Consider the following 15,697-nt stretch of genomic DNA (forward strand, 5'->3'; position numbering starts at 1 on the left):
GACAGTAACAGAGCACAAGTTGAGCTACAGTGTGGAGTAGATGCCTTCTTGCAGGGAGCCTCAAAAGTGGCACTGAGCATCAATCTCCAAAGATTGTTAACAATCCTGGTTTGATGACAGCACACAGTGGGAGACCACAGTATTTATATATACAGCACTGCTCAACTTTTTTGCTGCTGCAGAGAATCTTCAGGCTAGACCCATATGCACAGGTCTCAGATTGTCTATGTCAGATATGACAGATCTACATACTAGAATCCTGCCCATCTCCACGTTTTTTTGAACAACCATCCCTGTTTGTCCCCCAGATATGATTTTAGTGAACAGCGTGATGGTAAAGTACGGAGACAACGGTATAGCACACAATCTGCTGTCCTCTCAAGGGTAGAAGAACTGTATAGACCTCTGGTAAACATCATGAGGCTTAATGCAGTTTCTCTGAGACTGATCTCTCCCCCCATGTTCAAGTCCTTCATTGAGACTCAAGTCCTCACTTCTAACTTCCAAATCCTTTAAGGAGTTCTGGTTTCATTAATACTTACTCAGAGTGATCTGATGCTGGCAGCAAAGACAACTGTCTCGCATGAGGAAGGCACATCTGTTTGAAATGGTTCCTAACCCTTTTTTGACAAAGAGGTCAGCTGGGGAAAACCAAAGTTCTTTGCTGTGTCTGCTCTCTGGTGGGACATTGATGTTGAATGAAGCATGAAGGGGAGGAGGCATAACACAGCTAACCAGTCTTTTTCTCAAGTAGAGTTTCTGAAGAGGAGGACATCAAAACTAGTGAGAATAGATCTTTATTTTCTTCACTCTTTCACAGATCTGTGATTCAGAGGGTGTAATGTGAAAATGTGTGATTCTCTTCCGAAAGGACAGCTATGGTGCATGTGATATTGATGAAAAAACACTGGAATCTTACAACCACCTCTGAAAGCTTGTCTCTCTATCTCCTTTTAACAAACTCTCCCTTCTTCTCCCCCTGTAGCATCATGGTATAGCAAAGCCTCTAAGGGGAGGTACCAAATAGGTTGAAAATAAATATTTTCATAGCGAAAGAAGAAAACATGGTTTTAAAGTGTTACAAGAGGTTGCTTTATTCTTTTTTTTCTTGCATAAAATGAAATCAATAATGAACATTAAGTGGAATTAGCTGAGATAAAGAGAAAAAAAAATTGGACAGAAATGTTTCTGAAACTAGCTATGCAGAAATTAAAAAAGTCATGTAACCAAGAACAACATACTACAGATTTTTGTTCTAATTGTTAAAAAATGTTCTCACCCACTCTTAGAACTTCTAGTCCAAGTTTGAGCCTGAAGCAAATTTTTACAGTAAAGTTATAAACCCATGAAAACAGAGGTTTATAATGGAAACACTGGCACAATTCTAACTAATGTGTTGTGCCATGGGGTGTCTGTAATAAAAAAGTCTCTGACTTTGTAAGCCAGCCAGAATAGCTAGCAACACTCAAAAAAGGAGGAGGAAGTAGATGAAACATCATTGGCACCAAATCTCTGAGGTAAAGCAAGCACACAGAGTCCTACACTGTAAAGGATTACAAACAAATAATTTGTCACAGTTTTGAACAGATACAGAATAGGAACCATGCTTTGAGAAAATGATGGGTTATTAGGGTATGGAATTTAATATCATTGTCAATCTATAAAACTTTTACAACCTAGTCTTATTTGCACAGAGATTACATCCCCAAAGCTCAGTGCCAAAGACACATGTTAATAAGCTCACAACTTTTAATTAAGCAATATGTATAAGTAGATTCCCATTAAGCTGTGATTTGTGGGCTAGTTCATTACAGTGGGTTCCAGCCACCAGACACATATTCAATACAAATCAAGCAGCCTGCATATTATCCAGCTTAATGTGAGCCTACTTGGGATATTTTATCACCAGTTCAGATTGGTGGTTCAGAGAACTATATTTTTTTTCTGAGACTGGGGCAGCGACCAGAACCTTATAATGACCCCATGTTGTTTTCTTAATGAAAATATCCATCTGAATTGTTTAGTTGCAAATGGTAATTATTCATAGAGTTAATCATAGTTCTATTACATACAACATATATATGACATTTAGCCAGAACACAGTGGCTCTCATTTAAATTAAATGTGTAAATAAGGCATAAAAGAAGGAAATATGGATATTAATGAATGGAAGAATAAAAATAATTCACACATTTTACTCCAAAGAGATTGATGACAACATTTTCCAGATCTTGGAATAATTCTCTTTTGAGTTCCTGAATTATGCTAAAATTTCTGCCCCCAGTTTGTGACACAATGTGTCAAGTGGAATTTTTTCAATCAGCTTTACTCGTGGCAGTGTGGAATGCCATTTCACATCTTTCTTGCTTAGACAGATTTTCCATTGATTACATAGCAGTGAGGATTGTACAGCAACCTGATGCAACAGTCTTCAGATAGATATTCCACAATATTTAACACCCTTTTTTTTGCAGGAGTTAGAAGTTCATATATCATTGGATCATAATCTGGGAGAAATTACTACAGTCAGATTTCTGGAAAATAATACTTCATCATAGCATTTTCTTCTGGTACTTCTTCCATAACAATATATTCATGAATTAACTTTGCTACACGTTTACAGTTATCAAGAGTGACAACTGTTTTTAACAGCCCTTTCAGTAAGGATTCTACTATATTTAACTACAAGGAAATATGCACTTTATTTACTGAGTGACCTTTTCTCTGTAACCTCTCTTTAGCCTCCATAAAACTAAACACTTAGAGTTGACTTTTTTTTTAATTTATATTTTCTATTTTGCTACTGAAATATTCTCTAAACAATCAATCTTAGATAATGTAATGATACTATCAAGAGCCTCCCAGTGTTTTTATGTGGAAAGCAGAATTTGCCACTGAGCCCCAGGGTCCATCTCATTCAGTATCTTGCTAAACACAGAGACTTAAACAGGAGTTTTTATGAAAACAAGGCAGGAATGAGACCCAGTAGAGGAGACTCCAGGCTGAAAGAGAAAGGAGTGAGCTCCTGAAAAGGAGATGTGAACTACAAATCAAGTAGACAAGGAGAGGAGAAAGATCATAATTAGCTGTAGCTCTAAATGTAAGAAGAATTTTTCAATCAATATGGTAGGCTGCTTGTAGCCAATTAAAAGACTGTAAAGTAGGGACAATGCCATATGTAAATTAGGCTAGTCTCATAAAAAAAGCCTTAAAGCAGTGTTGCATAGTTCATGAATTGATTTTGCTTGAAGGCCAAAGGAAAAGGAGCTGCAATAAGCCAGTCCTACAGTAACCAAAGTGGTACCTTGGAAAACTCCATTTAGTGGCAAATGATACAGTCAGAGGAGTTTTATACATCCATTTTTACCAAAGTTTCACTTCACCTAACTAACTTATAGGATCATACTGGTGCAAAATTGTAATGAAGATTTTTTTTTTTATGATTATGCCATTTCTGAATTAACTAGAGCAATGCAGACCTGGGAAAACCTGTACCTCTGCTATTAGCTTTAATTCACTGCTGAGTGCTAGCACTTTGTCTTTGACAGTTTCATGGGATAAGTAGCATTTGGAGGAATGAGGAAACTACTACATATACCAGAAGTTAAAGTGTTAAAAATAGTCTCCTGCAGCCTGCAGAGGAAGCATATAGTCAAGGCAAACACCCAGACCAGACGTATAGCTGTTGGGACAGGAGCAACATTACAGCCATTAAAATCAAATGTCAAAGAAGGAACAATGCCTATTAGCTTTTAGAAACCAAAACCGAACAGTTCAGCTTTATCATACAAATGGGTTGCACTATCCAATTACTAACTTCTGATGAGCACCATGTCAATTTTGAAATTGTACTGCTGAGTCCATGAAGAAGAAAAAATAAATCTGAGTTATCCACATAACAAGGATAAAAGGAAGCGAAACTACTACTGTCCTGACCTAATTACCCAGACAAATCACTCCCTTTCCTGGAACCTTCTAGAGCCAGTAAAAACACTGTAGCCTTTGCTGACAAAGCTCTGACCTTGTATGAGGCCCCTTTCCTCTCTTTTTCAGGTCCCATCTGATCAGAAGCCTGGAGAAATCCTCTGATTGGGTCCTTCACTTGAAGGAGTATCTTTCTCAGCAACTTTTTGTTTCATCTTACCCAGGAATATAACAGCTGGGACTGTGTATGGTCCAGTTAAGTGGGCTTCAGAGGTCTGCAGCCTGCACATCGCATGGGACTCCTCGTCCACGACACGGAATTAGACATAGCACACAGAGCAGCTGGCAAGCTTACTGGAGAAAGCCAAAGGCATAACCAATATCCTATTTGCTTCTTCAGAGTAATGTCCATTGTGTTCAGGGAAGACACAAAGGCTTCCATTACTTCTTCAGAGTTCTTAAGGCTGACTCTGGTTGGCAACTCCCATTTTATTGCTATTCTTTACCCCAAGGTACATGAGTGGTAGATTAAGCATGTATTGAGTTTCTCCTTCAGAACAGACAGACAGAATTATGAAAACAGCAGTAGCAGAGTACATAATTGAAATAATAATAATAAACCTCATAAATTACATTTTTTTCCTTTTGAACACATGTTAATGTGATTAGAAATGAACCATGTTTTTCATGACATTCTTATCTATCATATGATTGTTGCATACCTAAATGGATGAAGTCTTGAACTAAATACAGCTAGTGCTCCCTTTGACTTCCTTATATATCCTGACAAAGCTGAAAGAGGGCACATGTCACCAAGAAAATGGCAATATTAGAGAGAAAGGTAATATGTTAGTAGGCATATTTATGTATTTAAAAACATACAACTATTTAAGTACTTGGCTGACAACCCTACTATTGTGGGGAGTATAAGCAACCACAGAGCTGAGCAGGTTCCCCTAGGGGACAACCATCAACCTTCATCCATTAGATGGGCATTTTATGTCTTTCCTGCTCCCAAACATGGTGCCATGGGTAACTTCATACATAAATGTCTTAGATGAGCTTTTAGGCTAAAGCTTCCCAGTGTCCCCACTCAGTGTGCTTTCTGATTCACACTACGACTTTAGGGCACATCCAGTGGTTTCTTAGTTGAAACTAGACTGGAAGATTATTCCAATCTATTCCTGAAAGTTTATTCCAGGAATAAACCTATCTTGCTCAGTGCCTAATGGGTCTTAAATTCACAGGACCAGATTGCAAGTGTGAAGTAAACCCCTACAACCTGAATGCCAAACCTACACCAAAAAACATCTGTCTTACCACTCACAACATGCATAGTCAAATTAAGAAACACAGGACTTCCAAACAAACCTTTAAACCAGACAGACACACACACACACACACACAGAGTAGAAATCCACTTCAGTTGCAGCTATGCTGGATGAAGAAATAATAACCTCACTGCCACCTGTCCTCACCACCCTTCTCTCAGAGGTGACTGCACTTGGAGCTGCTAGTAGATTTGCTCATGTGAATGCTCTTGCACCTGTTTTGGATAAATATGGCCCTGTATGGCTTGAACAGCTGGAACAGAAGTTATTTGCTACTCATCCTGAAATGGGTGAGGGAGAGCTCCCAAGGGAGCTTCTCCTGCATGAGAAAGCAGCTGTAGATGATCTCTTCAGGTGGCACAGCTGTGCTCAAAGGAGAGTGTGTGTTGACAACAATAGCAAGGGTAGAAAAGGAAAGCTAAAAATTAGCAACCTGAATGCAACAGCTCATAGTCTGTACTCACTATTTTTTTTTTTGTCCAAGTTGTGCCTGTATGGGCTCTTCTGACATTCCTTTTATAATCCCTCAGGCTGTCAGAGGGGCAGAGAGAAGCCCTCAGCTTATACATACAGCCTCAGACTCAAGTAAAATGTTGAGTTCCTGATAATCTAGATACATGTGCAAAAGGCCATTGATTCATAAGGAAAAGACAGCATGTAATAGTTGTTAGTAGACCAATGTAATGTGGTAATCTTGCTGATGCTTAAAAATGGGGGGAAGTGTAGAGGGAGAGGCCAGGAATAGGAGGCTGTAACCAATTCCTGTCCACCACTTGTTAAAGAAACAAAATCATGTGATGAGACCATCAACAAATTTAGACTGCCATCAATAATTTGAAAGATATTATGGAAAAGCAATGTATGTTCACTGATAGTTCAGAGCCTCTCTAATACATTCATGGATAATATTCAAACAGCGATTTTGAATTCCAAGGCAGGAAATAAGGACTTAAACAGCATCAACAGAAGAAAAAACTCTGTAAAAGTTTGAAATACAGAGGCTTGGCATTGAAATCTGTCCTGTTATTATTCTATTAGCACACACATACACGTTCCTGCACTGGTTCAGGATGCAATGATGGTTGTCTCTTGCTCCAAATTCACTGCACATGGTGAAATTCTAAAATTTATCCAAGACGATGTTGTTCAGAGTCCTTCTTTTTTTTTTTTTAATTTTTATTTTTATTATTTTATTATATAAGGAGTCTATGCCTTTGGAATAGGAAGCTATTATAAATATATGCTGTAGTGCAGATAAGAACTTTCTCGATTTCATTAATAAGTAGCAAGATCTCTGCATATACCTCCCATACAGAATGTTTTAGAAATATGCCCTATTATGTCTAGTTAAGTCAACCTTGTGTCATTATTTCATATTAGTGTATATGACAGAATTGACATACCCAGAAAAGAAGCATCAGAGCCATTACGTGTCATCCAGGAAAATGAAAAAAGGAATTCTATGTTTTGAAAACTAGGTTAAGTATCATGTCCTCAAATATTTTGAGAAGAAAAGGTTATATTGATACCAAAAATAATATCTGTTGTTTTAAGGTTTAAGAAAGTACTTTGAATAAAGATACAGTAAACAAGAAAAAAAAAAACAAACATAACTTTGTAGTGCATATTTAAGTAGAAGAAAACAGGGAAATGGGAATGAAAACCTACTGCACAAAGAGAAGGAAGCATTGCTTAAATGTCTCTTTTTGTAATATATATTGTAAAAAAAGGCAATTTTTTTTTCACAAGGAAACTTTTTGAAATAAGTTAAGATTTTGCAAAATATTTCTTTCAGGTCCTACATCATTATCCTAGATTATTAGTAGAAACACTTCTGCTGAGTTAGGGCTACACTGATTTCACTAAGGTGTTAAGCACAAGTTAAGCACAAATGGAAACAGTAGTCGTTTTGGGCAGATGACATAATTTTCAGAGAATCCCAGAAATGTAGGCCCAGAAGAAAACTTGAAACACCTCCAACCAACATTTGTACTAAAAATAGATCAACTATATCTAGCTTATCCCTTAGGTATGGTATATTACAAAAATGAAAAAGAAATATTTGCAAGATATTTAAGCTGATTGCCCCTTATCTTTCCTCCCCCAACAACAGAAAATAATTGATTGCTATTTTTACAAAGAAGAGGTGGTATTTTACTCCATGTACGAGCTCCTGCATTTATGTGCCTACAGGAGATTCTTGGGTTTCATCTTTTCAGTTTGTCCCTCACTTCCTGCAAGTTTCTCTTTATGTGGTGAGTTGACCTTGCTTGGATATCAGTTGCCCACAAAGCTTGTCTATCAGTCCCCTCCTCAGCAGGATGGCAGAGGAGAAAATAAGATGGAAAAAAAAATCCCTCATGGGTCAAGATAAAGACAGTTTAATAAAGTGGAAGCAAAGGAAAACAAAAGATTTTATTCTCTACTTCCCATTCAGCAGGTGATGTCTGGCCACTTCTTGAGAAGCAGAGCTTCAGTACATGTAGTGGTTGCTCCAGAGGACAAATTTCATAAATAATGAATGCCACCCTCTTCTAACCCTTTCTCTTAGCTTTTATTGCTGAGCAGACATCATATGGTATGGAAGATCCCTTTGATCTCTTTGGCTCAGCAGTCTTGGTTGTGTCCCCTCCCAACTTCTTGCCCATCCCCAGCCTACTAGTGAACAGGAGAAGGTTGTGGAGACAGTCTTGATGGTGTGTGAGCATGGCTCAGCAACAGCCGTAACACTGGTGTGTTACCAACACCTTTCTAGCTGTCAATACAAAGGACAGCACTGAGAGGGCTGCTATGGGAAAATTAACTCTATCTCAGACAAACACAGTAGACTTTACAAAGAAAACAGCTTTCAAACCTAGTCATAAAAGAAAACTCAAAATAGGATTCCACATAGAATGACACTGGGGGGAAATGAAGGACTCAAGATAACTTCACGCATAGGCTCCACGATCTTGTGATTTTTATACCTGAACTTTAATTTTCTCTTCTTCTAACATTTGATCATGCTGGTGAAGATGCAGCTGTGGCTCAAACCTTGGACCATCTTCCACATGTGTCATTCCCAGGACTTTTGCTGTGTAGCTGCTAATAGATGACTCTTGTTTAGGAGGAGTCGGTGGCTTAGGAATGGCCTGAAATTCAGGAAGGTTTACAACTACTCACATCTTCCATGTGTTCAGACAGCAGATTTGACTATCTCCCAATGACCATTGCTGTGGAGGAAATAGTGTTGCTAGGGGATATAGAGGTAGGCCTCAGTGTCAAAACCTCTTGCGCTGTAAATTCTCACATCTCCATTGTCTTTAACTGAGTAGTACCTGTGCTGAGGATTAGGTTCCCTATCTTTAGATTACTGGATAATAATATCCTATCAAGGAGATATAGGAGGGAATCAGAAAAGCTCATCAAAATGTTCAGTGACATGTCAGCAGATTTATGAGAAAAAAAGATGTCATTATAAAGAAGAAAAAAAAAAAGAAAGGTCATATTCATTAGGAAGAAAGGAGGACCTAAAAAAAGTACAGGAAATTACAGATTTGCCAGCACTTTGAAGTTTTGTTGTTAAGAGAGAGGGAGGTTTTCTTAGCACATTTAATTAAAATGAGGCACAGACTTCTCTTTATTTTTACATTTTCAATCTTTATATTATCATAGCAATACGTCTTCTACTGCTTCCTTAAGCATTAACAGCTGATTTATTTAATAAAACTGAGGACTGAGCATCACTGGAAATACTGCTTCCAATGGAATGCTCTCATGCTGTGATTGGTGAAGTGCTAAGTAATTTGCTTTTAATGCTAGCACATACCACTTAGCACTATATTTAACTGAATGATGAAAATCACTCATTTTTCATCCCCTTGCTTAACTGGTGCTTAGTGTAATCTATCTACTGTACTGTGAGCCTAACACCAGATATATTCTATTAGACCTTGCTCTCCAATCTACAACAAGCATTTTAATTTTTAATTCATAGTTATGTCTTTATCCTTTAATAGAACAGAACTACAGATGGGGAGTATGTTTTAGATAATAAGAGCACAGTAGGTACCCAGGGAAACTACACCACTAAAAGGATTCTTTATTTACACTTTTCAGTAATGACTACATATGTATAGCTACACAGGAGAAAATTGTTGTAAAGGAACACTGCATAGACAGGCAATTACTATCCAACTATAACTGAGTATTATGGATGATGTTGCTGATAAGAGCACTTCAGAAAACAATTTCAAAGCGAATGCCACCCACTGTATATTGACCAACAAACATGGGAACTCATGGGATGCAAGTAATCAAAATTAATAGGCAGGATGTTACATTTTCAGGCAAAAAAAATAAAGCAAGGTAGATCACTTAATATTTAAGCATACTTTAAATTCAGCTTTCACAAATATGTAATGTACAAAATTTTACATCCCAGATCAGATGAAAGTCAGTGTAGACATTCCAATATAACTGAGGGAGTAAAAGTGGTCAGTCAAGTCCTTCATGCTGATCAAAGTCTCAAGACCAGATCCACATTTATTAAAAAGTCAGCACAATCCTATTAGAACTGAAGGTATGGTGGTTCTGCACATACAGTCAGTCCTGCCATCAGACTACCTACCAACACTCTATAACCAACACTGAAGTCAAAATCTCACAGAACCAGACTGGGATATCATAACTCAGTGGTAGGAAACCTAGGGTATTAATATTGCCCAAAGGGATTTTTACCATTAGAGTCACTCACACTGAAAGACAAAACTGAGGCCAAGTAGATGCACACAGTATGATGCTGCCCACAGCACGCTGTCTTCTTGGTACGGTCACCCAAAAAGTGCAAGATCACCATCTTAACTCACAGCACAGGACACTCATGCACAAAAGCAATCCCAGCAGCCTCCACCACACTGCGTGGCATTAAGTATTGTGGGGTAATTGGTGAAAAGCATAATGCTGATCAGGTAGAAAAAAATCCACAGAAAAATTCTGAGACTGAATGATGTCTTTTCAGTTAGTTTCTTTTTCAAAGTTATGTACAGCGGTTTAAAGTATCAACAGGCAAAGGAAACATTAAAAAGGCAATTTTATTCCTGTTATGACAGGGAGAAGTCATTGAAGTAATATCTGGTGCAATAGAAGTCACACAAATCACATCACTTCTTGTAAATATTCAGAAGATTTAAACACTATTTCTGTCTGGGTGTAACTCATGAAATAGCCACACACATATGCATATACACACAAATAAATCAGGGAAAAAAACCAGAAAAAAATGGAAACCAGATTGTTATCTTGAAAACCCAAAGAAAAACTGTTCTCAGGAGTGACATTTAAACATTCACCTTACTACCTAATGTAATTTACTGATTATTCAGGTGAATGAGAATAGATTTAAGTAACAAAATTAAGCAACAAGGCTCAGTATATATTGGGTAAGATCTTGTAAAGGTAAATGCATCTGAAAAATTTTTCCCATACCAGTGTGAACAAAGGTACACCAGAAGATCATACATGCTAGAAAAATCTCACTGATTACTAAATTAATAGATTACAGCATTCTGCATAAATGATTCAAAACAGCAGTAAGGTGAGACTCTTCCCTTTTCCAACTGCATTTTCAGGACAAAAAGGATCCTACCACAGGGAAGACTAAGAGTCAGAGACACTGAGATTTGTCCCTATATTTCTACATTTGCCTCTGATTTTGGTGGCCTTGTACAAATGATTTTACCTTTCTTGCCAATGTTCCCCTTCCCATCTTCTCCTTCTGTTGTCTCTCATAGTTCTTGCCTTTGGGGGATGGATTTAATTTCTGATGCATTTGTATGGAGCTAAATAAAATAGGCACTGACTAGTTCAAACCAATGAGCAATATTTTAATACTACTAAGAAAGCATGAGGATTATCTCCAGATTACTTTAAGCTTCTGTAGCTCCTGGGGAAGCAGGTATGGTCACCATGAAGACCTCAGAGAAACAGTCTGTGGGATCTTGTAAATTTTGCAGCCTGTTGTACCTTGGTTACAGAACTGGAAGATGAAGTCATCATTGTTCCTCTTCTGGGCATTTTTGCAGTCTTGTAATTACAATCACGTTGTGCTTTGAACAATTACTGACAATGCTGTCACTGTTTTAGTCATGAAACTTGAAAGACAAATAAGCAACATTTTCCCCACCACAGCTAGTAGGTACAAGCAAACCTGAAAAAGTAGGAACAAATAAACCTGAGAAATCCAGGAGTGTCCCACAATTTGGAGGGAAAAAAAATAATACGAAATAATAATGTTTGCATGATCTGTTATCTGATCCCATGAGCTCACCACACTGCAAAGCTTGTTGAAGACACAGAAGAGCTACAGATGGAGCATTTGCAGGACAACACTTTACATATAGGGATGTGGTTGTCAGAAATATAAATCCTATCAGACAGTAACCATACCATGGATGTGGATCAGGATGTAAACAACTTCATGGAATATGCATGACTGCAGGAACTAGCTCTTGTCAGAGACAACTGGATTTCCTGAAGATTAGAAAAAAGGATGCAGAGAAAGACATTATGTAAATACACCAATGACAGAGTATGACCTCCCTCCCCCAACAAGAGGGATATAGAAGCAAGAACCCATACAATAAATTGATCAGTTTTCCCTAAAGAGAATGTCTTGTGTGCTCAAGTGAACTTTCCAAAGTTTCTCTGTTAGCAGACAAGATTTCTGTGGATTTAAAAGTAAAACAAGGTGCTTTTCACTGAACTTCACTCCTCAGAGGGCATTGGAAAACTAACACCAATAGGACTCAGCTGAGTGTGAGGCTCTGGTGGAGCCAGATCTGTTGCTGAAAGCCTGGATAAGGAACAAGAAGAAGTTGATATCTCACAATAACAGTGATGCCTAAAGACACCCAGTGCACTCTGTAATTCTCTCTCTGTCATCAAACGCCCTGATACTACCTTTGGTCAGGAGCAACTTCGCTGAGCAACATGGACCTCTTCTACTCTGCATGTATTACTCTAGGCACAGTGAGGGGTCCAAGAGCTAAATAAAATAGGCACTGACTGGTTCAAACCAATGAGCAATATTTTAATACTACTAAGAAAGCACGAGGATTATCTCCAGATTACTTTAAGCTTCTGTAGCTCCTGGGGAAGCAGGTATGGTCACCATGAAGACTCAGTACACAATGGAAAACACAATACAGGTCTGAGAGATTGTGACTTTCGCATTCACTCCAATATGTGTGTGTACCTAATTATATATAAAATAGCTGATTTAAGCCTGCCCCCAGTGTACTTTGAATGCTGGCACTGGCTCAAGATAGATTGCTGTGGATTGCATTACTGTGTTGAGTTTCTGAATAGAAAGTGTGACAGTGCTTGGGTAAAGGACAGCTCTTCAGCATTCAGGACTCTTGCAACAGCCAATGAAACTACCCAAGGATGAAGACACACTGGAAAACACAGCTGTGAAATTTCAGGTCTAACTGATCAAACCCTGGTCTTCCCAAGAGAAAGCATATTTTCAAATTATTTGTTTTCTTCTCTCCCTCCCGTCTTTTTATGCTTAGGTATCAGTATTGTTCTTCAGCTAGGTACAGAAACTGATCATAATACCTTTCCACCTTGCTGTACTCTTTTTCCTCTCCCTCAGCTTGATTTCTGTAGATGTATACAGCACACTGTCCATTTCACTTGTGCACTCCTGTGCTGTGTTCATTTCATTACACAAAAGACTTTCTTCACTAATATCACCAAATGCCTGAAAAACACAACAGACAAAACCAACATATTATTATGGCAGCATTCAGTGAAATATCAGAGGGAACACAGATGACTTTGATTACCCTTCCTCACCCCTGTCTTCTTGCTTTCAAAATATCACAGCTTAGAAGCTTCTGTGTGTGTGAAATTTTATTCTGTCATACTAATAACCCAGCTTAGCAGCAGCTTACAGTTTAGCTTTCATGGTTCAGCTCCACTCCTAGGCTTATAACAATTTTTCTAACAGTTCTGCCAAAATATTATAAAGTAAAACTTACTGTAAATGTATTCACTAATACAGATAGAGCAGTGAGATTAACAATTTAAACACATGTGAAATGTGAATTCGCCTACTTTTTCTCACTCTAAATGCTTAAGTAAAACAGTGGAATGAGGATTTTTACGCCTGTTGCTTTTAATAATTTCTTCTTATGAAGTTCTTGACACATGGAGAAGATTTGAGTGAATAAAGAATAGACCCTCAAAGAAGAAAATCATGGCCACGAGAAGATGATGTTATAGGACTGGAAACTGGTTAAAAAAGCCATGACTCCGCTTCAGATTCAGCTCAGTTCACTAATAGTTACCCCATCACATGTCAGATCCTCAGCTTGTGTAATGTGGGTGGCATTTTGCACAAGAGTGCCCTGGCTCTGATGGTTTTCATGTTTCAGAGTGCCCATATAAAAAAAAAAAAATTTGTTCAGATTAATGTGAGGAGAAATCACATTTCAGACACTGAGAAGTAACTGAGCCTCAGCTCTGTCTAGCTGCTGTTACTTGAATGTTAGCACAAAAAAGCAGGTTAGTCCAGTAATATAGTAGTGTTTTAAAGAATTTTGCTATTCTCAACCTGGTTTAGCACAGCTGTAATAGATTATACAAACACTGGTATATGTACCAGAATAACCTCTAATTTCTATTGTATTTTTTTGTGTGCATTCCTAAAATCTACCTGTGGACGTAACTTAAAATCTTTGTTGTACTTCTGGGTTTGGTACACTGTGAAGGAAGGAAATGCCATTATCTCTAGAATAGAGGGATAGAGGCATGCAGGGGATATTCCCCACCTCACATGGAAACATGTGACTAATGTTGGAGTGGTCTTGTGCATCCTACATCCTAGGCAAGTTTCTTTATACCATGCTACTCTTTCTTCTCAGCTAGATGCCACTTACACAGAACAGCTACTAGTTTATTTTTTGTTTTAGTCTTTCAAGCTAAGAGACAGTCCAGTTTTAGGTTGTCCAAAGATGTTTCTCTCATGGCATAAAGATACAACAGAGTCATGGCAGAGCTTCATAGCAATACTTGTTCATAAGGTGAAGTTCAAGAAGATACAAGACAAAAAGGGGGCCTATAGCATCAGTGAGCTAACAGAAACAGAAATATTTTTCCAGTTGTAATAATCTGAGGAAAAAAATGTGGAAGTATCATTAGGGTATACTTAATTAGGAGATCTAATCATAATTCCCCAGCAGTTGGAACACTAATTTCATTTATTTTCATGTAATTGTTTAGATTGGAAAAGGCCTTTAAGATCATTGAGTACAACTGTAAACCTAAGTCCGCCAAGTCCACTACTAAACCATGTTCATGGGTGCCACCTCTACATGTCTTTTAAATGCCTACAGAGATAGTGACTCAACCACTTACCTGGGCAGCCTGTTCCAGTGCTTGATAACCCCTTCAGGTTGTCAAGAAATTTGTCCTAATATCCAAATTAAACCTCCCCTGGTGCAACTTGAGGTCATTTCCTCATCCTATTGCTTGTTGCCTGGGAGAAGAGACTGACCCTCAACTGTCTACAACCCCCTTTCAGGTAGCTGAAGAGAGTGATAAGGTCTCCCCCAAGGGTCCTTTTCTCCAGTCTAAACAATCTCAGCTCCCCCAGCTGCACCTCATAAGACTTGTTTCCATGCAAAAAAGAGCACAGGGATATTTAGAGTTCACTGGAAAAGCCTTTCCTTTGGTGTTGGTTAAGACATACCAAGACTTCTTTTAAATCTGATCGTTCACATATCCAGCATGCCTGACTGAAGCAATAAGAACCCTTTGCTACAATTAATGTGCTATCATTTGCTTCTGTACTTTAAATTGGAGCTTGTATAAATATCTCAGGTTTTTAGACTCGATCAGAAGTTGTACAGAGTTATGTTCTTAAATTAAAGTCCAAGTTGTTGTTTCTGAGAGTGACTTAATAGCAGTAACCTTATGGTTAATCAACCATGTAGTAAAGTTCACTGTGCACTTACTGCAGTGTAATTATAAAGTGAGCAAAATTATAATTGATGCATTTTGTCAATCTGTGTAGCTGCAAGGTACTTTTTCAAAGGTTATTTTTTTATTTGGATAAAATAAGTTAATGCTGTTTGGGCAATTATCCTTTGAATTCAGAGATTTTACTGCTGATTCAGGTAAAACTATGTGATAGATGAATAAAGATTATAAGCATTTAAAAATAAAAAAAACCTTCCACAACAATCAGTGGCTGTGCCCTTGCAGCATAAAATCATTCTGAAAATCACTGAAAACACAGAAAATCTTTGTGTTTAAAGTAGTTTGAAACTGAAAGCGATTTTTTAATACAAAATAGTGCTTTTAAAGTGCCTCTTAATTACCAGCACTGCTGTTTGTTATATAGCACAAATGTAGTGCTATGACAGGATTTTTCCTGTCCACATTGGCTCAGACTG

At 37.9% G+C, this 15,697-nt stretch overlaps 1 protein-coding gene across 1 annotated transcript in view; it reads right to left on the reverse strand.

The window, feature by feature from the left end:
- Positions 1-1,068: 1,068 nt before the first annotated feature.
- LOC126648077 (uncharacterized) overlaps positions 1,069-15,697 on the reverse strand; it is an 80,323-nt gene continuing 65,694 nt past the window's right edge. Inside the window, exons 7-8 of the mRNA XM_050330808.1 lie at positions 12,855-12,999; positions 1,069-11,765 (exon numbers count right to left, since the gene is read on the reverse strand). Of these exons, the coding sequence (XP_050186765.1) occupies positions 11,737-11,765; positions 12,855-12,999 (174 nt within the window). The 3' untranslated portion in view covers positions 1,069-11,736. The remainder of the gene's footprint in view (positions 11,766-12,854; positions 13,000-15,697) is intronic.

The sequence above is a fragment of the Myiozetetes cayanensis genome, unplaced genomic scaffold (genome assembly GCF_022539395.1).
Source record: "Myiozetetes cayanensis isolate MyiCay16 unplaced genomic scaffold, myiCay2020 scf1, whole genome shotgun sequence".
Taxonomy (NCBI): domain Eukaryota; kingdom Metazoa; phylum Chordata; class Aves; order Passeriformes; family Tyrannidae; genus Myiozetetes; species Myiozetetes cayanensis.